The following is a 27,672-nucleotide window of genomic DNA, read 5'->3' on the forward strand; positions in this document are numbered from 1 at the left end:
TAGACCATGTCTGTCTCCTCCTTTAGACTGTGAGCTCACTGTGGGCAGGTATGTGTCTATTTGTTGTTCTAGTGTACTCTCCCAAGCACTTGCTTCTTACTACAGTGCTTTGCACACAGTAAACACTCAATGAATATGATTCATCGAATGAATACATGAATGAAGATTCCCCCAAAATGAGCTGCAGTAGAGGAACTTTTAAAGATATTAATCATCCAGCCCTTCCAATAATGGCTACTATGCCACTTTTCTCCACAAATGGCCACGTGATGGTAGGTACCCTCTTGTGAAAATGCTACCAGGTTCCTTCTCTCAAAGATGGCACTGCCAATACCTATTTCATAGGAGGACTTCTTCTTGTTGTTGTCTTATGCTGTCGAGTTGTGTCCGACCCAAAGCAATGCCATGGACACATCTCTCCCAGAACACCCCTCTTCCATCTATAATTGTTCTGGTAGTGTATCCATAGAGTTTCCTTGGTAAAAATACAGAAGCGGTTTACCATTGCCTTCTTCTGCACAGTAAACCTGAGTTTCCACCTTCAACATGCCACCACCCCCCCATGCTGCTGCTGCCCATGATGGGTGAGTTTTGACTTATAGAAGATTGCCTTCCACTCGCTAGCCACTGCCCAAGCTAGGAATGGAATGGGTAGGCCTCTGCTTGACTCTCCCTCCCATAGTCGACACTGGTAGAGTACTGGAAACTCTCCAGGTGTGACCCCGAGAGGTGCACAGGTGGGGTACTTGTGGTTTATTTGTTGGGTGTGAGGTTGCGTCTCTGAGTCAAGACATTGAGGGGTTTATTTGAGCAAGCAGCATGACATTTTTAGACTAGGAGCATCTTTTGGACATCCCACCCCAACCTATTTAGATCTACATTTCCTTTGTCATGGTTCTATAGGCAAACTCTGCTTTATTACATATTTGCTGCACCATTTGATCTCCTCAGTGATTACAAGGAAATATGGATTGCCTCACTTCCAAAAGCCTCAAAATATTAGAAATTCATGATCAGCAGAGGGGGTGATTTTCAGGTTTTAGCCTTTCTCCCTATAATATTTTGAGGGATTTTCTGAAACTGACGCTTGCTTCAACCCCTCCCCAGAAAGCCTTCCTCAATGAAAGGCAAGCTTGAAATAACTTGCAGACAAGAGGATCCAGCAGAGGGTGGTGATGTAAGCAGAGATGAAAGGACAGGGACTGCTGGTAACTTGCCCAAGGTCAAAAAGCAGAAAAGGGGTAGAGCAGGGATTAGAACTCAGGACTTCCTCTGTCTCCCAGGCCTGGGATCTTTCCACTAAGCAATGCTGCTTCTTTAATGGAACATCATTCCCAGGGCAGCAGAAAGACACAGCCAAGCAAACAAAAACTTGAAAGAACATTATAGAGCTACAGGACATGATGCTTGTTTTCTAGGAGTATAGAATGTACTGGAGACAGAGGTTCAAGGAATGATAATAATTGAGTACCTACTGAATGCAGAGCACTTGAGAGAGAGCAGCCGGGGTAGGAATCATGGTCTTTGTTCTCAAGGAATGTGGGAAAGGGCTGAGTTACTTCCCTCACTAGTTCTGCTACTAAATCCCATGCCTGATCTTGGTCTTTAGGGACATTTTATCCCCGAGCCTTTCCCCATTTCAGGACTTTGAATCCCGTTCTATCCTCCAGCCCTTGAGAGCAATATCCCATCTGTCTTCCCCACTGCTGCTGCTGAGCTGTAACTGGGAGTCACAAACATCAAGCATCCTGTTTCTTTCTCCCTTGTGGACCTTGAATGGTTCATTCTCATTGTCTCCCAACCCCACACTGCCCCATTTTAGATGTATTGTCTGTCCCATCATATCTGTTGGATCAATGATAAAGTGGTCTTTGTGAAAAGTTGGAATCTGGGGACTCAGACCTCCCCATCCCCCCCGGCCCCCAGACTGGAGTGGGTGTCTTGAGAAGAGCCTTGAATACTGAGATCAGAGGTCTCTCAAGGCTGGGAGGTCTCTCAGCGAACTCATCTCTAGGAAGCCAAGGGGCAGTGAGACTGTGACACCATTCACAGTTCCATGTGGATCCCCCAACCCCAACTATCCCATCTCATCATTCCTCCATATCTGGGATCCCTGAGCAGTGAGTGTTCGAGCCCACTGGGGTGTGGGACTCCACGTCTCTCCATATGGAGCAGCTGTGTGGCCTAGTGGATAGAGCATGGGCCTGGAAGTCAGAAGACTCTGCCACTGTTTGCCGTGTAACCATGGGCAAGTCACTTCACTTCTCTGTGCCTCAGCTACCTCATCTATGAAATGGGGATTAAGATTGTGAGCCCTATGTGGGGCAGGGACTGTGTCCAATCCAATTACCTTGTATCTACCCCAGTGCTTAGTACAATCCTGGCATATACTAAATGCTTAAAAACCCCACAGTTATTGTTCTTATTGTTATTACATCCCACCCCAGCGAGAAGCTGCATGGCTCAATGGAAAGAGCACGGGCTTGGGAGCCAGAGGTCATGGGTTCGAAACCCGGCTCTGCCAACTGTCAGCTGTGTGACTGTGGGCAAGTCATTTTACTTCTCTGTGCCTCAGTTCTGTCATCTGTAAAATGGGGATTAACTGTGAACCTCATGTGGGACAACCTGATTACTCTGTACCTACCCCAGCACTTAGAACAGTGCTTTGCACATAGTAAGTGCTTAACAAATATCAACATTATTGTTATTACCGCTTCTCCTTTTCCCTCTCTGTTGATGTCAATATGGAACATCCATCCAGGACATACAACTTCCTTAGGAGCTGGTGTGGAATCTGAGTTGGAAATTGGAGATGTCCTTCTCCCAAACATTCTCATGCTCTCGTTACTGTGAATGATCAGAAATGGACTAATGGTCGAGTAGGTGAAGGACAATATCTTGGGGTAAGTCACCAGGTGAGGAGATCTTTCCCTCATGTTGGCTAAAATGCTCAGTGTGACAGTCCCTTGTCCATAAAAGAGAATGTAAAGAGTGACCAAGGTGACTACATTCTTGGCCGTCCAGACCTCAGGCATCACCCTGGGGGAGCAAACAGATCCACTGAGGTGTTGGACATGTCGGTGATGTCTGTGAAGGACAAAAACCATGTAGCCGCTGGCCGTGCTCATGAGCCCCACAAAAAAAGATGTCCCGCAGGGAGAAGGCCACCATATTTACTAGAGTGGTGACGGTATCTGGACTGTTGGAGGAGCAATATTTAATAATAAATGTCATTTGAATAATGGTGAGGTTGCAGGGTCTCTCCAAGTATATCGGTGTAGTTACCTCTATCAGCAGACTGAGGACCCAAGAGAAGAGGCAGGAGGGAAGGATGTTTCAGAGTGATTTGGCTTTGACCTCGGCCCACCAGGATGTGCTGGGGCTGATGGTGATGGCCTGGAAGATGCTCAGAAGGCAGGTGGTGGAGATGACAAGGCCCCAGCTCACTCTTTAGAGGCATAAGAAGATTTTACATCCAACCAAATCCAGAAAGTTCTTCAGCCCCCAAGCTGACATGGTCTCTGGGATTCCAAGAGTAAGAGGGTTGATGGTATTAGCCAATGCCAGCTGCGTGAGGATCAAATCTGAAGGGTATATCTTGTGGCTGGTAAAGACCACAAGAGCACAAACCAGGAGAAGAAAGACATTCCTCCAGAAGCTATTAATGATCTGTAGCAGAAGGAGAATGCCGTAAGACATCTCACTAACATCCATTCTCTGGGATTCACAGCAGGAACTTGGTTAGACTTCATCCAAAGGAACGTGGTCTGCGGGATGGGGGGGTGGTTAGAAGTTGCAGTGGCAAGACGAACAAACATTCCCACATAAACACACAACAAAACACAGAAAGACCAGTAGCTCAGGATAATAATAATCATAATTATAATTTTGGTAGTTGTTGAGCACTAACTATGTGCCTGACACTGTGCCAAGTGCTGGGGCAGTACAATAAAATCGTGTAGTATATGTGTTTGTATCTATTGGACCTGATATCAAATTGTAAAAATGCACAAATCCCACATTTATTCCAATTGTATTCACATAACCCACCTCTTTTTTCAAACTGAAAAAAGAAAGTATCCTATTCTGGATCCACAAAATATTTACTGAATATGGTGGCTGATTGAAAACCACTGGTAATAGAACAAGAGGTCCTGGTGTTTGTCCAAGGAGAAGAACCCAGCTTAGAGGATCAGGAGGTCTGAGTTCCAGACCTAGACCTGCCTGCCAGTGCCAAAGGTGTAGGATTCTGACTGGAGAATCAAGCATTCCACCAAAGCATTCCAAGAGTTGGACATGTATCATGGATTATGAAAACACTAGCGAGTAGAATTGGGTGACAAAGAGGTTCAGTGGCTCCAAAGGCTGCTGGGTCACAGACCTATAGCCCAGAATTGGCACTGTACTGCAGATAAAAGATCCTGAATGTCAATCACCTTTCTGTGCCCTTCAGTGAATCATACTGTAGGTACATGAATTGATCACTTTGTGTTTTCTGAAACTCAGCCTCAACATGGGTGGGTATTGGTTTATTATTCCATTAATAATTCCCTTTACATTGTTTTCTCAGTAAATTAGGCCTACTTTTTTCATAGGAGAATTTTACCACCAGTGATTTAGACTCCCTCTCCTTCCATCAATGCCTTACCGTGGCAGGGGAGTTTACAGATGCCAATGAAGCTTAGAGCTATTCCATTGAGAGATACTCTCACTGGGTTTACCCATAATGGAAAGGTCTAAGCTGAAGCATTCGATAAACTGATTCACCTCTGCTAGGCAGCAGTGATATGGGAAAGAGTCAAAGGTGGATGATCAAATGATTAAATTGCTGATCAAAGAAAATAGAAGAGACTCAGGTTTTTGCTGTGCAGAAGTAATGGTAAAACACGTCTGTATTTTTACCAAGGCAACTCTAAGGATACACATACCAGAATGACTGCAGATACAGTGCGGGAAAATGAGCACCTCAGGTCAGAGGGCACTCAATGAGCTACTGGGGTTGAGCAGACAATCTCTCAGAATATCATGATTATTTATGACGTGGCCAGAATAGAGCCTTCGGGACCTTCAGTCGCTGATGTTGCTGTACAAGAAATAAGTATCCGAAGCTGTAAAGATATCCTGAATATTGGAACATGGAGTATGAACCAAGGAAAGCTGGGAATACTTAAGAATGAAATGACCCAGTTGAATATCGACATTCTGGGAATAAGTGAACTGAAATGGACTGGTATTGGGTATTTCCATTCAAATAAGCACAGTATCTAGTAATCTGTTCATGCTGAAAAAAGAAGAAATGGTGTAGTGGTAAATTTGACATAGAACTTGCTATGACAGTTATTGGGTATAATGATGTCAATGATATCTGTTAGGTTCAGAGGAAAACAATTCAGTATAACAATACTTGGGGAGTACCAACAACAGGTGCAGAGCAAGAAGTAGATTTTACAGTGAAGTCCAGAGATAAAAACTGCAAGCAAGATGTGTTGGTGATCACTGGGGATTGGAATGCAAAAGTTAGTAATGGAATGGAAATGAAGGTTGTTGGAAAATATGGCCTTGGAAATCAGAATCAAGCCAGAAACCGACTTACTGATTTCTGTGAATCAAATGACTTTTTTACTGCCAATTCCTTCTCATCCAGACTGGCCCCCACCAATGGCTTCAGGGTCCCAAAGAGACTGAGGCTGTGGCCCCCAGCTCCCTTCTCTAAGGGCAGGCTGAAGAGCCACTGCAGGGGTTATTGAGCCTTCCCAGACTGAGCCCCCTTTTACCTCTGCTCTTTCTTCCCTTCCTATTGCCCCTATTCCCTCCCTCAGTCCTACCCCCCCACCCCACAGCCCTTGTGCATATTTGTACAGATTTATTATTCTATTTGTTTTATTAATTATGTGCATATATCTATAATTCTATTTATCTATTTTTATGCCACTGATGCTATCTACTTGTTGTATTTTGTTGTCTGTCTCCCCCTTCTAGACTGTGAGCCTGTTGTTGGGTAGGGATTGTCTCTATCTGTTGCTGAATTGTACTTTCCAACCGTTTAGTACAGTGCTCTGCACACAGTAAGAGTTCAATAAATACGATTGAATGAAGCCAGTGGTCATCTTTGAAGATCAAATGACAGTGGTCACCTGCCAATTGTGAGGGGTAATATCCGGCTGATTTGGGATGTGAGATATGGGGGGAAGAATTTACGGGGGGAGTGCGGTTGAGAGCAAGGATCTTGTCCACTGAGTTTTTGAATTCTAGGGTGCACACAAAAGACACCAAATCAATACTCTGGATCGATTGCCTGTTTTCTTGATTGCTTGGAGCCTATGGAGATCACTTCCAACCGACCCCACATTCTGGAGCCTCTGGTCTTTGGAAGGAAAAAAAAAATGCACGACAGAGATTTAGTAGGTTAGCAACTCAGCCCTCCCCATTATGTCTGCACTCTTCATCCCAGCTGAGACCTGAGATCCAGTCCCCTATTCAACTCTCATCTTCTCCCAGTCCAGTCATTTCAAAAAAGGCCCAAGCCCAACACACACATCCTGCTCTGCTGTACATCATGTATGTGCAGGCCCCTGGTCCTAAAAGAAAAGAGAAGAGAGAGAGAGAAGCACCTCTGTCCTACTCACTTGTTCTCCACTCTCCTGTTGGCTGGGCAGACAGCTTGCTGAATTCTGGCAGGATGGGGGTAAGGCAGCATTAATCAGCTGCTTTCCTCACTTAATAATGTTGGTATTTGTTAAGTGCTTACTATGTGCAGAGCACTGTTCTAAGCGCTGGGGGAGATACAGGGTAATCAGGTCGTCCCACGTGAGGCTCACAGTTAATCCCCATTTTACAGATGAGCTAACTGAGGCACAGAGAAGTGAAGTGACTTGCCCACAGTCACACAGCTGACAAGTGGCAGAGCTGGGAGTCGAACCCATGACCACTGACTCCGAAGCCCAGGCTCTTTCCACTGAGCCACACTGCTTCCCCTAATTTCCCCTCATTTCTCTCCTCCCTTAGGGAATGAATACTGTGTGTGCATGTATGAGTGACTACCGAGAAGTAATCACCTCTGACACTCGTCAGTATCTCAGCTGGTATCAAACAACCCAAAAGTCTCCACACTAATTAGTTGTCAGTAATTGCATTGGAGTCATTCAATGGCATCAGAAGGCGAAGGAACAGGAAGCAATTTGGGGATGCAAATACAAATTAAGGAATCTATTCTTTACCTGCAGTATCACTCAATAATGTGCCCTTTCTGAAGATCTGAGCTACTGATTATCTCTATGCTTTCCTTAAAATCCTGGAAACAACAACAACAACCACAAAAGAATAACTGCAACAATAACAATGATAACAACAAAACTAATAATAATAATGATGCCCTTTATTAATCACTGACTTTTACAAATCACTGGAACAGATATAGACTTTTCAGATTGGACACTGTCCTTGTCACACATGGAGCTCACAGTCTAAGAGGGAGGAGTGATAGGAATCTTCTCCTTTCTTAATAAATGAAGAAACTGAAGCACAGAGAGAATGTTTCTCTTCCTTAGTCACACAACAGGGATTGAACCTTTACTAGAATCCTGGTCTCCCAAATTCCAGTCTTGGGCTCTCCCCTCTAGGTTACACTGTGTTCTCCCTCTGTGATCTAGGGGTACACTTGCTGACAAGGTTCTTGACTGGGGAGGGAGATAGGGTTTTTTGTGGTATTCGTTAAGCCCCTATTTTAGGTCAAGCACTGTTCAGATATAGGATAATCAGGTTGGACAAAGTCTTTAATCCACATAGGGCTCACAGTCTAATCTGCAGGAAGCAGGATTTAACCCCCATTTTACAGGTGAATTAGCTGATGCAAAGAGAAGCGAAGTGACTTCCACAATGTTACACAACAGACAAGGGGTAGAGCCAGGATTAGGACTCAGGCCCTCTTAATCCCAGGCCCGGACATGCTCTTTTCACTTGGGCAAACTGCTTCTTGCATTGCTCCTGTTGGTTCTGATGGAAAAAGCTCTGAAGGTTGATAGTTGTAGCAAGTCCTGCTACTTGGAGGACACCAAGAGGAGCCACATTGAAGGGTTTTTAATTATTATTATTACTATTTTACAGTATTTTTCAAGAGTTTACTATAGGCCTGGAACTCTACTAAGTGCTGGGGTACATACAAGCTAATCAGTCCCTGTCCCACATAGGGTTCACAGGCTTAATCCCCATATTACAGATGAGCTAACTGACTCAAGAAGTTAAATGACTTGCCCAAGGACATACAGAAGACAAGTGACAGAACTGGGATTAGAACCCAGATTCTCTAATTCCCAGCCCCGTGGTCTTTCCACTAGGCCATGTTGCTTCCCTACAGGAGCATCAATTCCCCTGGCTTTAGAAAGTCACGTTCAAGTGCCCACGTGCTTGTGGGGGGGTGGGTACACTGGAACTATAAATCATGATGCCTGACTTGTACAAGTTACAATTTAGTGAGGTAAAATGTCAAGGAATGGCAATATTTGGGGTACATACTGCCTGCAGGCCACTGTACTAAGCACTTGGGTTAAGGCAATGGAGGCAGGAAATAGGGTCCTTATCCTCAAGAACTGTGGGAAAAGTGCCTAACTTACTTCCCTCACTAGTCCTGCTACCATATGCCATTTCTGACCCCGATCTTTAGCGCTTCTTGTCCCTGTGCCTTTGTCCATCTCTGTGCTTTGGATCCATTCTATCATCCAGATCCTGTGAGTGAAGATCCATCTGCCTTTGTATTGCTCCTGCTGAGGTGTAATTGAGAGTCACAGCCATTGAGGGTCCTGCTTCTTTCTCCCCCATGGTCCCTGAGTGATTGTTCTCACCATCTCCTTTCCTAACACCACTCCATTTAAGTTTCATCACCTGTTCTATTGGGCCTGGTGCACCAAAAATGTAATGGTCTTTGTAAAAGGGTGGAACTTGGGGACAAGATCCTCTGGAATTGAACTAGATGTCCTGAGAAGACCCATGTTCCCCAAGATCAGAGCTCACTCAGGACTAAGAGGCAGCTGACTCACTACCAGGAAACACTTGCCCCTTCCCTGACCAAGCCCAGGCCCCCCTCCGCCCCTCTTGTTCAATCGAATCATTTCCCATGATCAGGGAACCTTCGTCAATGAGTGTTTGGCCCCATCAAGGGTGAGGGGGGCTCCATGTCTCCCCAAATCTCACCCCTTGGTCCTGTCTCCTTCCTATTGATGTCAATATGGAACGTCCACCAAGTTCATGCAACTTCTTTAGGAGCTGGTGAGGAATCAGAGTTGGAAACGGGAGATGTCCTTCTTCCAAATATTCTCACCCTCTGGTTATTATGAATGATCAGAAATGGACTGATGACCGAGAAGGTAAAGGATAACACCTTGAAAGAATTCATCAGGTGGGCAGATTTTTTCCTCATGTTGATTAAAACACTCAACCTATCTCTTGCCCACAAAGTAAAAGGTAGAGGGAAATCAGGGCTACCACACACTTGGCTGCCCGGACCTCAGGCATCACCTTGGGTGAGGAATGAGGTCCGTGGAGGTGCTGGACCTGCTGGTGGTGTCTGTGCAAAAGCACCATGTAGCTGCTGGAATGCTCATGAGCCCCATGAAGAACATATCCCGCAGGGAGAGGACCACTGCATTGATCAAGGTGGTGACTTTAATTGGTCTGTTGGAAAAGCAATATTTGAAAATAAATGTCATTTGAATATTCGTGAGATTTAGGTCTCTCCATGTACATTGGTGTAATCACATCTGTCAGTAGACTGAGGACCCAAGAGAAGAGGCAGGAGGGGAGGATGCTTCTGGGTAATTTGGCTTCAACTCCTGCCCACTGGGCAGTGCCAGGGCTGATGGTGACAGTCTGGAAAATGCTCAGGAGGCAGGTGGTGCAGATGGTAAGGTCCCAGCCCACTCAGTAGAAGTAGAAGAGGATTTTACAGCCAATAGCATCCAGGAAGTTTCTCAGCCCCCAGGCTGACATGGTCTCTGGGATGCCAAGAGAAAGAAGGATGAGGCTGTTCGGCCAAGGTGAGCTGCGCAAGAAACAAATCTAATGGGTTCATCTTGTGGCTGGTGAAGATCACATAAGCATAAATCAGGAGAAGAAAGACTTTTTCCGAGATGCCAATAATGAACTGTAGCAGAATCAGGACACCATATGATATCTCGCTGGCATCCATTCTTTGGGATTTTAAGAAATTTTAAGAAAATACTGAGAAAATCAGTTGCTTAGATCTTCATAATGGGCACATTACTCAGTGATACTGGAGGCAAAGGATGAATTGCACAACTTGTATTTGGTTCCTAAAATTGCTTCCCATCCCTTCACCTTCTGATGCCACTTAGTTGTCATTAACTGAGTTGTCACAGAGTGGAATCACTAATTAGTGTCAGGACCTCTGGGTTCCTTGAACCCAGGCTGATGGACAGTAGTGGTCCTCGTCTGGGTGTCAGAGCTGATTAATGCTTAATGAGTTCCTCATTCATCGACAAGCACTAATAACTCCCTGAAGGAAGGGAGAGATGAGGAAAGCAGCTGATAAATGCTGCTTCAGCCTGGTCATGCCAGAGTCTGGTGAGCTGCCATCCCAGTGAACCAGAGAGCCGAGAACAGGTTAGTAGGATATGGTGCTGGGCTGGATGTGCAAGCTGGGCTTGGTGCTCTTCGGGAATGACCAGGACTGGGACACGATGAAAGTTGAACAGAGGACTGGATCTCGGTTTTTTGCTGGGTGGTAGAGTGCAGACACAACTGGGATGCTGAATTTCTAACTTACTAAAGCATAGTTGTGAATATTTTCCTTCCATTGACTGGCGATTCCTGGTTATGGGAGTGGTTTGGAAGCAATTTCCTATGGCTCCATTCAATCTTTTAATGAATCAATCAAGACATAGTACTGACTGAGCTTTACGTCTGTGCAATCTAAGTATAAAACTCAGCAGATAACATCCTTTCTCTCAACCACTCTCTCCTTCTTAACCTTTGCTTCCTCCACATCACATATAGTTGGGTTAAATCATAGGCCTCACAATTCGTAGGTGGCCATGGTCATCTGATCTCTACTGAAGTTGCCCAGATGTAGATTAACTGCGCTTAACTGCAGTGGGGTTGTGACCAGACTCAGGACCCCACGAATTCGGTGATCAAACAGTCAGATCAAAACATTAACAGTAGTAGGCATAGTATTTATTAAAGTTTTACTATATGAGGACCACTATATTAAATGCTGCGAAAGAATACAAAGAAGCGGCATGACTTAGTGGAAAGAATCCAGGCTTAGGAGTCAGAAGTTGTGGGTTCTAATCCAGGCTCTGCCACTTATCAGCTATGTGACTTTGTACAAGTCACTTAACTTCTCTGTGCCTCAGTTCCCTCATCTGTAAAATGAGGATTAAGACTGTGAGCTCCACATGGAACAACCTGATTACCTTGTAGCTAATGGAGCACTTAGAACAGTGTTTGGCAGAGAAAAAGCAATTAACAAATACCATTATTATTATTATTATATGCTACAAAAAAAAATCTATCTCTTGACCCTAAGAATCCTTCCAGTTATGTCCCCATCTTCGTTTTACCATTCCTCCCCAAACTCCTTGAGCGAGTTGTGTACTCCCACTGCCTCAAATTCTTCTCCTCCAGTTCTCTGGGTGGTACTTGACCCTAGTTTTACAGATGGGGTAACTATGACAAAGAGAAGCTCGGTGACTTCCCCTAGGTCATTCATTCATTCAATAGTATTTATTGAGTGCTAACTATGTGCAGAGCACTGTACTAAGTGCTTGGAATGTACAATTCAGCAACAGGCAGAGACAATCCCTGCCCAATGACGAGCTCACAGTCTAAGCGATGGGCTCCCACACAGCAGACAAATGGTGGAGCTGGAATTAGGACTCAGGTCCTCTTGCTCCCGTGCTCTTTCCACTTGGCAACACTGCTTCACATTTTATTTGTAGTAGTTCAGTGGGGGAAAGTTCTGAGAGTTGTAGCAAATCCTTGCAGGGTTTCATAGACTAAAGGAGTCCAATTTAGGCAGTATCAAAGGCTTCAGGAGTTTTTGTTTTGTTTTTTAAATATTTGTTAGGAGTTTACTATATAGCTGGAACTCTTCACAGTGCTGAGGTGGATACAACTTAATCAGTTTGAAAGCAGTCCCTGTCCCACAAGGGGCTCAGAGTCTTAATCACCATTTCACAAACGAGAAGCAGCGTGGCTTAATGGAAAGAGCCTGGGTTTGGGAGTCAGAGGTCATGAGTTTGAATCTCAGCTCTGCCACGTGTCAGCTATGTGATTGTGGGCAAGTCACTTAACTTCTCTGTGCCTCAGTTACCTCATCTGTAAAATGGGGATTAACTGTGAGCCTCACGTGGGCCAACCTGATTACCCTGTATCTACCCCAGCGCTTAGAACAGTGTTCTGCACATAGTAAGCGCTTAACAAATACCAACATTATTATAACTGACTCATCTTGGCTGTCCGTCTCCCCCGATTAGACTGTAAGCCCGTCAAACGGCAGGGACTGTCTCTATCTGTTGCCGACTTGTTCATCCCAAGCGCTTAGTACAGTGCTCTGCACATAGTAAGCGCTCAATAAATACTAATGAATGAATGAATGAATAGTAATTCAATGATTTCCCCAATGGTCATACAGCAGACATGAGGTGGAACTGTGTTTAGAACCCAGGCCTTCTGACTCCCAGGAGTGAGGTCTTCCCAATAGGTCTTACTGCTTCTTTACCAGAACTTCAATTCCCACTGCTAAAGAAAGCACCTCCCAGCACACAGGTGCTTGAGGGAGTATAATAGAGTTATAAGATATTCATTCATTCATTTGTATTTGACATGATTCCTGCCTTCTAGCATACATCATATTGAGATAAAATTTCAAGGAATAATAATAATTTAATACCTACTTCCTGAAGAGCACTGTAATAAGCATGTGGGTGAGGGCAATGGAAGTAGGAAATGTAGTCCTTGTGCTCAAGGAGTTTGGGAAGGAGGTTTGACTTCCCTGACTAGTCCCAGTACCTTATCCCATACCAGACCCAGACCTTTGGGTGCCTTTCCCGATCTCCTGGCTTTGTTAAACTCATCTGTCTTCCCTTGTTGCCTGCTGAGATGTAAATGTGAATCATAACAATCAAACGTCCTGCTTCTTTCTCCCCCTAAATCCCCATGAGGTCATTCCCACCATCACTCCTAATAATAATATTAATAATATTTGTTTATGCATTTATTGTGTGCCAGGCACTGTATTAAGCACTGGTGTGCATACAAGCAAACTGCTTTGAACATAGCTCCTGCCCCACAGGGGGCTTGCAGTCTTAATCCCCATTTTTCAGATGAGAAAACTGATGAACAGAGAAATGAAGTGGCTTGCCCAAGGTCTCACAGCAGACAAGTGGCAGAGTCAAGATTAGAACCCATGACCTTCTCACTCCCAGGCTAGTGCTCTATCCACTACACTATGCTGCCTCTCCACTCCACACCACTCCATTTTAATTACATCATCTGTTCCGTCATATGTGATGGACCAATAATTCATTCATACCATTCAGTCGTATTTATTGAGAACTTACTATATGCAGAGCACTGTACTTAGCTCTTGGGAAAGTACAATACAACAATAAACAGAGACATTCCCTGGTGTCAAACAGCTCACAGTCTAGAGTCGGGGAACGGACATCAGTACATATAAATAAAATTACAGATATGTGCTTAATTGCTTTGGGGCTGGGAGTTGGGAATTAAAAAGGGATAAGTAAAATTACAGATATGTACCTAAGTGCTTAGGGACTGGGCAGGGAGAAGAGCAAAGAGAGTAAGTCGTTTAGTGGGAGATGAGGAAAAGTGGGGCTTAGTCTGGGAAGGCCTCTTGGAGGAGATGTGCCTTAGAAAAGGTTTGAAGTGGATAAGAGTGGTTGTCATATTAGAGGAGGGAGGGCATTCCAGGCCAGTAGCAGAATGTGAGCTAAGGGTCAGATGCAAGACAGGTGAGATTGGCCAAGACCAGCGGCAAGAGGATCTAGTCTAAAGGGTACATCTTGTGTCTGGTGTGGAACCCGTGAGCGTAAACCAGGAGGAGGAAGACATTCCTCCAGATGACATTAATAATCTGTAGCAGAAGCAGAATGCCCTACCTTATCTCGCTGGCATCAATTTTCTGGGATTCTCAGCAGGAATGTCATGAGACTTCATCCAAAGGTACCTGGCCTGGGGAATGGGGAGGGCTAGAAGGTGCAGTGGGAAGGCACACAAACAAGCAAACATACATACACAGAGACACAGACACACACGCAAAAAACAAGACACAGAAAGACAACTGGCTCAGGATGATGATAATCATAATTACAACTGTGGTATTTGTTAAGCACTTACTGTGGACCAGACACTGTACTAAGCACTGGGGTGGAAAACAATAAAGTTTATGATACAGGTGTCTGTATCTATTGAACCTGATATCAAACTGTAAAAACGCACAAATCCCACATTTGTTCCAGTGGTATGTATATAACCTACCTCATTGTTAAATTAATTACAGAAGGGATCTTCTCTGGACCCACAAAATATTTACTGAATATGGTGGCTGATTGAAATAAACTGGTAATAGGACAAGAAGCCCTGCTGTTTGTCCAAGGAGATGAACCCAGCTTAGAGGATCGGGAGGTCTGAGTTCTAGACCTAGACTTGCCTGCTGGTGCCAGGGGTTTAGGATTCTGACTGAAGAAATACCCTAGGCCTTCCACGAGTTGGACATCAACATGATTTACCTGTAACAATAATAATAATAAAAATTCTGGTATTTATAAAGTGCTTACTATGTGCCAGGTATGGCATTAAGTGCTGGCGAGGAAACTAGCAAATCGGGTTGGACTTTGTCCCTGTCCCAGGTGGGCCTCACAGTCTCAATCCCCATTTTACAAATGAGATAACTGAGGCTCAGAGAAGTCAAGTGACTTGCCCAAGGTCACACAGCAGACTAGTGGCAGAGCGGGTATTAGAATCCATGACTGTGCTCCATGCTGCTTCCCTTGTATCCACCCCAACACTTAGAACAGAGCCTGGCCCATAATTAGTGCTTAACAAATACTCCAGTTACTTTTATTATTACATCTTCCCCCCCAAGCGCTTAGTAAAATGTTCTAATAATAATTGGGGTGTTTGTGAATTCTGAACAATAGGTGCTCAATAATACCATTGATTGACCCTGATTAATGTACTCATCCACAAATCAACCAATAGTATTTATTAGGTTCCTACTGCAAACTGAACATTGCACTAATTACTTGGCAGAATTTGGCAGGTTTTGTAGATATGATTTCTCTTCAAAGAGAGCTTACAGTCTAAAGGTACTGATGGAGCACTCACTCACTGTGTGCCGAAAACTATTAGACACTTTAAATCTAAATTAAGTCTTTTAATGTTTTATAGACCAGGGGGCAGGGGGTTATTTTGGAGAAGATAGTAATAGAACTAAAAGTGGTAGAAGTAATGAAATTTAATAGTAACAGAATGTGCACAGCACTGGAATAAGTGCATGAGAGAGTAATAGTAATAGCAATTGGGGTGTTTCCTGTCAAGTCAAGGCAGAGAGGAAAAAAAAATTCCTGAAAGATAGTGATGCCCAAATGTCCACTGTCTAGGAAGCACAGGAACAAGTATAAGACAGGGCTTGTGGGTGACAGCATAACAAGAAAAATTCCAAAATTCTCAAGGAAAGAAAACTCCTGGGCTATAACCCCTCTTGGTAGTGGTTCAGGGGAAGTTGAACTGAGAGATGAATTCTGCCACTGTGATCATCTCATGAATAAATTAAACCTTCTAGCAGGGATGGAAACAAAAAGCTTTTCCTGATTACTTCCCAGGACCCTGAGCCTTAACATCGCTTCAATCAACTCTGTCACTTATGAACTTGTTGCACATTCATGTAGTAACATAAATAAAATAATAATAAGAACTGTGGTATTTGTTAAGCACTTACTATGTGCTAGGCACTGTACTAAAACCCACAACAGATACAAGCAAATTCAATTATTTATTTGGACTATTCCAGGGTAATTCATTTTATACTTCTCTCCCCCATCAGAGTGGAAGTACCTTAATAATAACATTAATAATAACAATAATACTTTTTTTAAGCGCTTACTTTGTGCCCAGAACTGTTCACTAACACTGAGGTAAATACAAGTTAATCAGGTTGGACACAAGTCCCACATGGGGCTCCACTCTTAATCCCCACTTTACAGATGAGGAAGCTGGGGCCCAGAGAAATGAGCCCAGGGTTCAGAGTCAGAGGTCATGGGTTCTAATCCTGCCTCCACCACTTATGAGCTGTGTGACTTTGGGCAAATCACTTAACTTCCTTGTGTCTCAGTTACCTCATCTGTAAAAGAGGGATTGAGATTGTGAGCCCCAGGTGGGACAAACTGATTACGTTGTATCAACCCCAGCTCTTAGAACAGTGCTTTGCACATAGTAAATGCTCAACAAATATGATAATCATTATTATTCTCAGTCTCAGCTTCCTCACTTGTAAAATAGGGATACTTCCATCTCTTTCCCCCTTCTATCCCAACATCCATCACCCCCGAGGGAAGATGTGAACCATCTCCCCTGTTAGACTGAAAGCTCATTGTGGTCAAGGTACAGGTAGCCTCTGTATTCTGTACTTTCCCAAAACCTATTGCTATGATGATCAACAAGTGTGCCTCTCAAAAATGATACTCCTGCTGCTAATAATGTCTATGGCACTTGTGAAGCTCTTTCAATGTGCCAAGCACTGTTCTAAGCACCGTGGCAGATACAGGTTAATCTAGTTGGATACAGTCCCTATCCCACATGGGACTCACATGCTTAATTCCCATATGACAGATAAGGCCCAGAGATTTAAGTGGCTTGCCCAAGATCACACACAGTAGACATGCGGCAGAGCCACGATCAGAACCCACATCCTTCCAATTCCCAGGCCCATGCTCTATCCATTCAACCACACTGACCCAGCTACTGTGACTTCTGCTGTAAGAGAGTGATCCATTTAGTAGTAGCTCAAAACTAAATTGCTTGCTACATGAAATGGGGAGACTGTTTTAGATCAATCTACCAGAGGCTCAACCTCTCAGGGTAACACCTGGAGATTTCCCAGAACTCTACTAGCTTTGACTGTGGGAGGGAGAGTCAAGAGAGCCCATTCCATTCCTAATTTGGGCAGTGGCTAGTGATTGGGAGACAATTTGCTACAAGTCAAAACTCACCTGTGTTGGGCAGCAGTAGCACGGGAGAAAGTTGAGAGCAGAGACTCAAGTTTGCCACATGGATGGAGGCAATGGAAAACCACTTCTGTATTTTTATCAAGAAAACTATGGATACACCTCCCAGAAAACTAAAGATGGAGATGGGAAGTTCTCGGAGAGATGTATTCATGGAATTGCTATGAGTTGAAGATCACTCAATAGCATAAGACCAGATGCTTGGATAAAACTGTTCCAGAGAGCAAAAATCCAATCAACCCAAAACTAAATTATCAAATAGAAATGCTGCCTATGTGTCAAAGAAAAAAGAGGTCATCAAAGAGGATTCAATCAGAGAGTAGCGGTGTGTAGAGTGGTGATCTGATTGCTCTAAAGTGGAAAATGTCCATTCTTTTCACCACTGTTCAAGGAAGAGGAGATTGTCATGAAATCAAACAGCCCTATGCCTGATGGCAAAGAGTATCAAAAAAATTAATAAATAAAGGATCAGTATGAAGATTACAAATCGTTGGGCTTGACAGAAGGGCTGCAGAGATGAGGAGTTACACTGAGTCTTTCTGGAAGTTTCCAAAGCTATCTGAAGCTCAAGGACTGTTCCCTCTCAGTAGTGATGCATAGCTGGCAACTCCCCAGCCTGATTAGAGTGAGGTAGAAGAACCCAGAGGATACACAGACCATAACAATCACAGGGGAAAGAGACTATTATCTAGACGGTCACTTGATTTGCCTCACGTTTACACTGACTATGGATGGTCGCCTCAAAATGTAGCCTCCAAAATGCCTGAACACCACCTAAACGTTCAATTCTTAATAATAAAGCACCCATTAGAAGGTAAGTTCCTTGAGGACAGGGAATGTGGGTCATAGTATGGTGGTGCTCTCCCAGGTGCTCAGCACGGTGCCTAGCATTCAGTCAGCCCCTAGTAGATGAAATTGCTGGATTGAATGAAATGAAGAACTTGGAAAAAAATCCCAATTAAGCTTGCTGTAAAGAGGGAAGGGATTTAAATTAAATAAATGTTCCTACTGGTTATTTCACTTATTATTTCCAAACCGTGCTGAGCTCTGCCATCTGGGATGCTCACTTTATCTTCCGGGAAGGAGGAATGAAGAGCAGGGTGAACACACAGGCCACAGTTGTGACTTCCTAGATGTGACTCCTTCTAGAGGGCTAATGAGGACAGTGAGGTAAGGAGAGTGTGGATGGAAGAACATGGAGTGTGGAGGGTCAGGCTTCATCTGGGCCTTTTCTGGGCAGAGGTGGGCTTGCACACTATTGAAAAAGACAGATTGTTTAGAAATAGATTGAATGTCCCAAGTGGGACACGGGGTTTGATCACAAAACCTTGTAAATACTAAAGCTCCTAGAATATAGGAAGCCCTAAATTAATGATATTATTGTCCATAATTATAATAATAATAATGTTGGTATTTATTAAGCGCTTACTATGTGCAGAGCACTGTTCTAAGCGCTGGGGGAGATACAGGGTCATCAGGTTGTCCCTAGTGAGGCTCACAGTTAATCCCCATTTGACAGATGAGGTAACTGAGGCACAGAGAAGTGAAGTGACTTGCCCACAGTCACACAGTTGACAAGAGGTAGAGCCGGCATTTGAACCCATGACCTCTGACTCCCAAGCCCAGGCTCTTTCCAGTGTGCCACGCAGCTTCTCTTTAAATTCATACAGGATTGAGCTCTGACCAGATTTAAATTTGAGATAGAATCGAGTGGCAGAGGGCTACCCAATGGCTTATCAATTAATCAAGGATATTTATTTAACACTTTGTGAAGGGTCTGATAAAAATTCCTTGGGATAGTAAAATGATAATGGAATAATAATAAGAATAAGAATAATTGTAATAATTGTGGTATTTGTTAAATGCTCACTAAGTGCAAGGCAATATACTAAATACTGGGGTGGATAAAAGCAAATCAGGTAGGACACAGTCCCTGTCCCAAATGGGACTCACAGCCTCAATCCTCATTTTACAGATGAGGGAACTGAGGTACAGAGAAGTGGAATGACTTGCCCAAGGTCTCACATTAGACAAGTGACAGACCTGAGATTAGAACCCATGAACTTCTGACTCATGGTCTGTGCTCTATCCGCTACACCATGCGGTTTCTCCTCCCCATACCACCTCATTTTAATTGCATCTTCTGTTTCGTCATATGTGATGGACCAATAATGAAATGGTGCTTGAGAATGGGTGGAATTGGGAGACCAAAGACCCTGGGTCTTGAGAGGAGCCGTGGACAATGAGATCAGAGTTTTGTCAAGGCTGATATGCAGCTAGCTCATCCCAGGATTCATTCATTCATTCATGTATTCAATTGTATTTATTGAGCACTTAGTGTTTGCAGAGCAGTGTACTACGAACTTGGAAGAGTACAATACAGCAGCATACAGACACATTCCCTTCCCACAGCAAGCTTGTAATCTGGGTGGGGAGGGGAGACAGACAATTCATGTATGTATATATATGCAAACTGTGAGATTCTTCTCCCAGTAGGGTTACCATGTGCATCCCCAAAACCAAGAGTACCATCCCATCATTCCTCCGTATCAGGGAGCACTGAAAAATATTTGACCCCACCGGGGAGGAGGGGCACAGTGATTCTCCACGTCCTACCCCTTGTCCTGTCCCCTCCCCATTGATGTCAATATAGAACATCCACCAAGTTCATGAAACTTCCTTAAGAGCTGGTGAGGGATGCCAGTTGGAAATTGGAGACGTCTTTCTCCCAAACATTCTTATCCTCTGTTTACTGTGAATGATGAGAAATGGACTGATGACCAAGAAGGTAAAGGACAACATCTTGAAAGAATTCACCAGGTGAGGGGATTTTTTCCTCTCGCTAATTAAAATGCTCAGTGTGACTGTCTCTTGCGCATAGAGGAGGACGTAAAGAGTGACTAGGGCGACTACATTCTTGGCCACCCTGATTTCAGGCATCATTCCGAGGGAGCGACCAGTCCGTGGAGGCGCTGGACCTGCCGGTGGTGCCTGTGCAGGGGAAGCACCATATAGCCGCTGGCTGCACTCATGAGCCCCACAAAGAACAGGTCCCGCAGAGAGAGGACCACCGCATTGACCAGGTTGGCAACTGCACTGACACTGATGGAGGAGCAATATTTGGTAATAAATGTCCTTTGATTATTCGTGGAGTTTAGAGGTCTGTCCATATTCAGCAGTGTAGTCACATCTATCAGCAGACTGAGGGCCCAAAAGAAGAGGTAGGAGGGAAGGATGCACTTGGGTAACTTGTCTTTGACTCCTGCCCACCAGGAAGTGGCAGGGCTGATGGTGATGGCCTGGAAGATGCTCAGGAAGCGGGTGGTACAGACGGCAAGGCTCCGGCCCACTCGGTAGACATAGAAGACTATTTTACATCCAATGGCATTCAGGAAGTTTCTCAGCCCCCAAGCTGACATGGTCTCTGGGATTCCAAAACTGACAAGGACGATCATGTTGGCCAAGGCCAGCTAGGAGAGGATCATGTCTAAAGGATACATGTTGCGGCTGGTGAAGACCACGTGAGCATAAACAAGAAGGAGGAAGACGTGGCTCAGTGGAAAAGCACGGGCTTTGGAGTCAGAGGGCATGGATTCGAATCCCACTTCAGCCACTTGTCAGCTGTGTGACTGTGGGCAAGTCACTTCACTTCTCTGTGCCACAGTGACCTCATCTTTAAAATGGGGATTAAGACTGTGAGCCCCACGTGGAACAACCTGATTGCCCTGTGTCTACCCCAGCGCTTAGGACAGTGCTCTGCACATAATAAGCGCTTAACAAATACGAACATTATTATTCCTCGAGATGCCAATAATAATCTGTAGCAGAGGTAGAACTCCAAAGAATATCTCACTGGCATCCATTCTCTGGGATTCACAGCAGGAATGTCGTGAGACTTCATCCAAAGGTACGTGGTCTGGAAGATGGGGAGAGTAAGAAGGTGCAGTGGGAAGACATACACACACACATACACTCAGAGACACACAAACGCAGCACACAGCAGGATACGGAAAGATGACTAGCTCAGGATAGTAATAGCAATAATAATTATAATTCTGGTATTAGTAAAGTGCGTTTTATGTGCCAGACACTGCACTATGCACTGGGGTGGTTACAAACAAAGTATGCCATTCATGAGTTTGTATCTATTGAACCTGATATCAAATTGTAAAAACGCACAAATCCCACATTTTTTCCAATGATACTCATATAACCCATTTTATTGTCAAGCTAACAACAGAAGGGATCCTACTCTGGACCCACAAAATATTTACTAAATATGGTGGTGGATGGATGCTGATTGGCACCTGATTGGTCCTGCCTCTCTGGTTCTCTGAGGGGAATTAGCTCACATGAAGCAGCATGGCTTAGTGGAAAAATCCCGGGCTTGGGAGTCAGAGGTCATGGGTTCTAATCCCAGATCCACCACTTGTCAGGTGGTTGACTTTGGGCAAGTCACTTCACTTCTCTGTGGCTCAGTTCCCTCATTTGTAAAATGGGGATGAAGACTGTGAGCCCCAAGTAGGACAACCTGTTTAACTTGTATCTACCCCAGAGCTTAGAACAGTGCTTGGCACGTAATTAATGCTTAACAGATATCATTATTATCATTATTACTCTAGGAACTAGGATGTGAATTCAGTTTTACCATAGGGCAACTTTGAGCAGCTCAGTGTCCAAAGTGACTCCCTTCCCTGGGTCCCATCACCGCTCGCAAGTAGGATCACATGATTTTCCCCAACATAAAACTGCTGACCCTTTCCTCATAGCCCCTTTGCTCTACCGCGGCTCAATGAAATATCTGGCAAAGGCAGCCTCACCTCCCTCCACACCCTCGTCCATCCCTTACCCAGGCCACAGACAGTCGACCTCAAGTATTATTATTATTTTTATTACCAGACAGAAACTCCTTAGCGTGGGTTTTAAAGCACACAACCCCCTAACCCCCCACCGGCATTCACATCAACGCAGCCCACACATTTACTTTCTCTACTGCCGACCTATTCACTGTACCTCCATTTTGTCTTTCTCACCATCGGCTTCCCGCCCACACCCTGCCTCTGGCCGGGAAAACCTTCTCTCTTCAAAACCGGCCAACAGTTACTTTCCCCACCTTCATAACCTTATTGAAGCCTTCTCTGACTTTTTATTTCCTCTTGTCCCACTCCTTTTTGCATCACCCTGGTTTGCACTCTCTATTCACACCCTGCCTCAGCCCACAGCACTTTTGTCCAATTCCATAATTTATGTATTTATATATATTAATGTTGGTCTTCCCCCTCTAAATTGTACACTTGCTGTAGGCAGGAAATGTTTATTATATTATCTTGTACTCTGCCACGTGCTTAGTTAAGTGTTCTGAACACAAGAAGTGCTCAATTAATTCAATTAATTAATTGTTTGATTAATATTCACAGACTGTCACCTCCTCAAGGGTCGAGTTCCATGTCCAATTCCCACCTGTGTCTTCTTTCCCGGCATTTAGTTTAGTGGTCTGCACAGAGTAACTATTAAAGAAATAATACCCCGACTACTACCATTGATGACCTGACAGGAGAAGTCCATGCAATTCGTGAGGTCCAGCAGCCTGTCACCACCATCCCTACAGTAATGACCTGAACCCAGTCGTTGGAGATCAAGTGATAGTGGCCTCCTGCTAATTGTGATGGGACGGTTCGGGCTGAATTGGGATGTGGAATGGGGGGGAAGATGGTACTACAGAGGGCGTGGTTGAGAGAAAGGATCTTGTCCACTGATTTTTCGAAATCTAGGGGGCAAATGAAAGGCACTCAATCAATACTCTGGATTGATTGCCAGCTTGCTTGATTGCTTGGAGCCTTTGGAGATCGCTTCCAACCCACCCCCACAGTTTGGAGACTCCAGACTTTGGAAGGCAAAAACAAAAAAACAAAAAACACGCACAACAGTGGTTTAGTAGGTTGGCAACTCAACCTACCCCGGTGATGTCTGCACTCTTCATCCCAGCCGAGACCCGAGATCCAATCCTCTTTTAAGCTCTAATCATCTCCCAGCCCAGTCATTTCAAGAGTCCCAAGCCCAGCACACACATTCTGCTCTGCTATACATCATTTTTGCATTGGCCCCTGGCCCAGAAAGAAAAGAGAAGAGAGAGAGAAGTCCCTCTGACCTACTCACCTGTTTTCTGATCTCCTGTTCTCTGGGAGGGCAGTTAGCTGAACTTTGGCAGGAGGAGCCTGAAGCAACATTTAACAGCTGCTTTCCTCATCTCACCCCTCCAGTAGGGAATGAATACTGTGTGTACCTGTATGAATGACCTGCTGAGGTGTAATAAACTCTGACAGTCAGCCAATACCTCAGTCTGGGACTTAACCACCCAGAGGTCTTCACACTAATTAGTTGCTGTTAATTGTGTTGTCACACCGTGGAGTCACTGAGTGGCATCAGAAAGTGAAGGAACAGGAAGCAATTTGGGGATTCAAATACAATTGAAGGGATCTATCCTTTATCTGCAGAATTACTCAGTAATGTGCCCATTCTGAAGATCTGAGCTACTATCTCTATGCTTTCCTTAAAATACAGTGAATAACAAGAACAACAAAAATACTATAGCAACAATAATGATAACAATGATGCTAATAATAAAGATGTGCTGGCCTTTATTAAGTGCTGAATTTTATAAACCACTGGAGGAGATACAAGCTTTCAAGATGGGACACAGTCCTTGTCCCACTCAGGGCTCACAGTCTAAGGGAGGGATGACAGGGATCTTCTTGTTTTATGAATGAAGAAACTGAGGCTCAGAGAGGATAAATTACTTTTCCTTGGGCACACAACAGAGTTTGAACCATGCTTAGAATCCAGGTCCCCCCAACTTCCAGTCCTGGGCTTTCCAGTCTAGGTTACACTGTCTACCCCCTTTAAAGTATAGGGGTACACTAGCTGGCAAGTTTCCTAAGTGGGAAGGGAAAGAGGTTATTTTCTGGTATTTGTTAAGCCCTAACTTTGTCAAGCACTGTTCTGAGCGCTGGGACAGATATAGGATAATCAGGTTGGATGAAGTCCCTACTCCACATAGGATTTACAGTCTAAACTGCAGGGAGCAGGATTGAATTTCCATTTTAAAGGTGAATTTGCTGAGGCAAAGAGAAGCTAAGTAACTTCCCCAAGGTTGCACTGCAGACATGGGGCGGGGCCAGGATTAGGATTCAGGCCCTCTTAATCCCAGGCCCGGGCATGCTCTTTCCAATTGGCCACACTGCTTCTCACACTGTTTGTGTTGGTTCTAATGGAGAAAGCTCTGACATGTGATAGCTGTAGCAAGTCCTGCCCCTGTTGCCTAGCTTGGAGGACTCCAAGAGGGGCCACATAGAAGGGTTTTTTAAATTATTAGTAGTATTTTAGAGTATTTTCTAAGGGTTTACTATAGGCCTGGCACTCTACTTAGTGTTGTGGTACATGCAAGTTCATCAAGTTGGACACAGTCCCTGTCCCACATAGGGATCACATTTTTAATCTCCATTTTACAGATGAAGTAACTGACTCAGAGAAGTTAAGTGACTTCCCAAGGTCATACAGCAGACAAGTGGCTGAGCTGGGATTAGGACCCATGCCTGTGGTCTTTGCATTAGGCCATGCTGCTTCTCTACCGGAACATCCATTCCCCTGGCTGAAGAAAGTCACACCACAGTGCACAAATGCTTATGAGGGAATATAATGAAGTTATAAGTCATGATGTCTAACTTGTACAAGTTTGCAATTTAGTGAGACAGGACGTCAAGGAATGGTAATAATTGGGGTACATACTGCCTGCAGACCACTGCACTAAGCATTTGGGTGAGGGCAATGGAGGTAGGAAATAGGGTCTTGGCCCTCAAGAAGTGTGGGAAAAAGGCTTGATTTGCTTCTCTCACTAGTTCCGGTACCATATGCCATGCCTGACCCGAAATTTTGGGGCCTTTTGTCCCTGTCCCTTTCCTCATCTCAGGGCTTTGGATCCTATTCCATCAACAACCCCTGTGAGTGAAGACCCATCTGCCTTCCCACTGTTTCTGCTGAGCTACAACTTAAAGTCACAACCATTGAGCATTCTGTGTCTTTCTCCCCCATGAACCCTGAATGGTCATTCCCACCGTCCCCTTTCCCCACACTACACCATTTAAGTTGCATCATCTGTTCTGTGGGGTCTGGTGGATCAAAAACATAATGATCTTTGTGAAAAGGTGGAACTTGGGGACAAAAGCCTTCAGGATTGAACTGGGTGTCTTGAGAAGACCCGTGCGCCTCAAGATCAGAGTTCACTCAGGGCTGAGAGGCATCTGACTCACCTCCAGGAAATACTTGGTAGTGAGGCTCAGGCGCCACTGTGCCTCCCCAAATTCCTCTTGTCCAAATCATTCCCTAGGATCATAGAACCATGGGCAGTGAATATTTGACCCCATCAGGGGCCGGGAGGACTCCATCTTTCTCCACACCTCACCCCTGATCCTTTCCTCTCCCCACTGATGTCAACATGGGATATCCACCAAGTTCATGCAACTTCTTTAAGAGCTGTTGAGGAATCAAAGTTGGAAATAAGAGATGTTCTTCTCCCAAACATTCTCATCCTCTGGTTGTTGAGAATGCTGAGAAATGGACTGATGACCGAGAAGGTAAAGGACAACACCTTGAAAGAATTTACCAGTTGAGGGGATTTTTTCCTCATGTTGATTAAAATGCTTAGAGTGACTGTTGCTTGCCCAAAGAGGAGGACATAGAAGGTGACTAGGGAAACCACACACTTGGCTGCCCGGACCTCAGGCATCACCCTGGGGTAGCAACCAGGCCCGTGGAGGTGCTGGACCTGCCAGTGGTATCTGTACAGAAGAAGCACCATGTAGCTGCTGGCTGCGCTCATGAGCCTCATAAAGAACAGGTCCCACAGGAGAGGACAACGGTGTTGACCAGAGTGGTGACTATTTGGACTAGTGGAGAAGCAGTATATGAAAATGAATGTCATTTCAATATTGGTGATGTTGCGGTGTTCCTCCATGTACAGCAGTGCAGACACATCTATCAACAGACTGAGGACCCAAGGGAAGAGGCAGGAAGGGAGAGTCCTGGCTTTGACTCTTACCCACCGGGAGGTGCCAGGGATGATGGTGATGGCTTGAAAGATGCTCAGGAGGCAAGTGGTGCAGATGGCAAGGCCCTGGCCCACTCGAAAGAGATAGAAGAGGATTTTACAACCAACAGCATCCAAGAAGTTCCTCAGCCCCCAAGCTGACATGGTCTCTGGGATGCCAAGAGTGAGAAGGATGATGGTGTTGGCCAAAGCCAGCTGGGCGAGGATCAAGTCTGACGGGTTCATCTTGTGGTTGGTGAAGACCACGTGAGCATAAACCAGGAGGAGGATGACATTCCTCCACATGCCAATAATGATCTCTATTAGAATAAGGATCCCATAGGATATCTCGCTGGCATCCATTCTCTGGGAGACATAGCAGGACCTTTGTGAGACTTTATCCAAAGGAGCATGGTCTGGGGGATGGGGAATGTTAGAAAGTGCTGTGGCAAGGCAAACACACATACACGCACACACACACACACAAACACAGAGACAAACATTGTATTTGATAAGTGCTTACTAAGCTTACTAAGTGGGCACTGTAAATTATTCAATTCAATTTGTTCACATTTATTGAGCTTTTATTGTGTGAAGAGCACTGTACTAAGTGCTTGGAAAAGTTTAGTACAGGAATAAAGAGAGACAATCCCTGCCTACAATAAGCTCACAATCTAAAGGGGGGAAATAGACATCAGTAAACAGCCATTAATATAAATGATAAAATTACAGATATATACATAAGCTCTTTGGGGCAGGTCCAGCACCTCCACGGGCCTGGTTGCTACCCCAGGGTGATGCCCGAGGTCCGGGCAGCCAAGTGTGTGGTTTCCCTAATCACCCTCTATGTTCTCCTCTTTGGGGAAAGCAAAGAGAGTGAGTCAAGGTGACACGAAAGGGAGTGGGAGATGAAGAAAAGTGGAGCTTAGTTTGGGAAGGCCTCTTGGAGGAGGTGTGTCTTCAATAAGATTTTGAAGTGGGGGGAGAGTCATTGTCTGGTGGATTTGAGGAAGGAGGATACTCCAGGCCAGAGGTAGGACATGGACCAGGGATTGTTGGTGAGACAGGTTAGATCGAGGCACAGTGAGAAGGTTAGCACCAGAGGAGTGAAGTGTGCAGGTTGGGTTATAGAAGGAGAGAAGTAAGGTGAGGTAGGAGGGGTCAAGGTGATGAACTGCTTTAAAGCCAATAGTGAGGAGCTATTGTTTGATATGGAGGTGGATAGGCAACCACTGGAGATTTTTAAGGAGGTGAGTGACATGCCCTGAACATTTCTGTAGAAAGATAATCCGGGTAGTGGAGTGAAATATGGACTAGAGTGGGAAG

The 27,672-nt window shown here is 44.7% G+C and overlaps 2 protein-coding genes, 1 non-coding gene and 3 pseudogenes across 5 annotated transcripts in view; 1 reads left to right on the plus strand and 5 right to left on the minus strand.

Annotated features, from left to right (window-relative positions):
• ORNANAV1R3070 (vomeronasal 1 receptor ornAnaV1R3070) overlaps positions 1 to 27,672 on the plus strand; it is a 50,947-nt gene that overhangs the window by 8,228 nt on the left and 15,047 nt on the right. The window lies entirely within an intron of this gene.
• LOC114808788 lies at positions 595 to 732 on the minus strand. Its single transcript, XR_003756558.1, has one exon. It is a non-coding gene; the product is annotated as a small nucleolar RNA SNORA7 (small nucleolar RNA).
• On the minus strand, positions 2,787 to 3,714 carry ORNANAV1R-PS4108 (vomeronasal 1 receptor ornAnaV1R-ps4108 pseudogene; annotated as a pseudogene).
• ORNANAV1R-PS4107 (vomeronasal 1 receptor ornAnaV1R-ps4107 pseudogene) lies at positions 9,239 to 10,176 on the minus strand (annotated as a pseudogene).
• ORNANAV1R-PS4106 (vomeronasal 1 receptor ornAnaV1R-ps4106 pseudogene) lies at positions 19,932 to 20,901 on the minus strand (annotated as a pseudogene).
• Positions 25,774 to 26,709, minus strand: ORNANAV1R3279 (vomeronasal 1 receptor ornAnaV1R3279). Its single transcript, NM_001253671.1, has one exon. It carries the CDS (start codon positions 26,707 to 26,709, stop codon positions 25,774 to 25,776), a length of 936 nt encoding a protein of 311 aa, NP_001240600.1.

Source organism: Ornithorhynchus anatinus, unplaced genomic scaffold, assembly GCF_004115215.2.
Source record: "Ornithorhynchus anatinus isolate Pmale09 unplaced genomic scaffold, mOrnAna1.pri.v4 scaffold_224_arrow_ctg1, whole genome shotgun sequence".
In the NCBI taxonomy this organism is placed as follows: Eukaryota; Metazoa; Chordata; class Mammalia; order Monotremata; family Ornithorhynchidae; genus Ornithorhynchus; species Ornithorhynchus anatinus.

Excerpts from the sequence above, each read along its gene's own strand:
- ORNANAV1R3279 (NM_001253671.1), bottom strand. The coding sequence starts at position 26,709 with ATGGATGCCAGCGAGATATCCTATGGGATCCTTATTCTAATAGAGATC.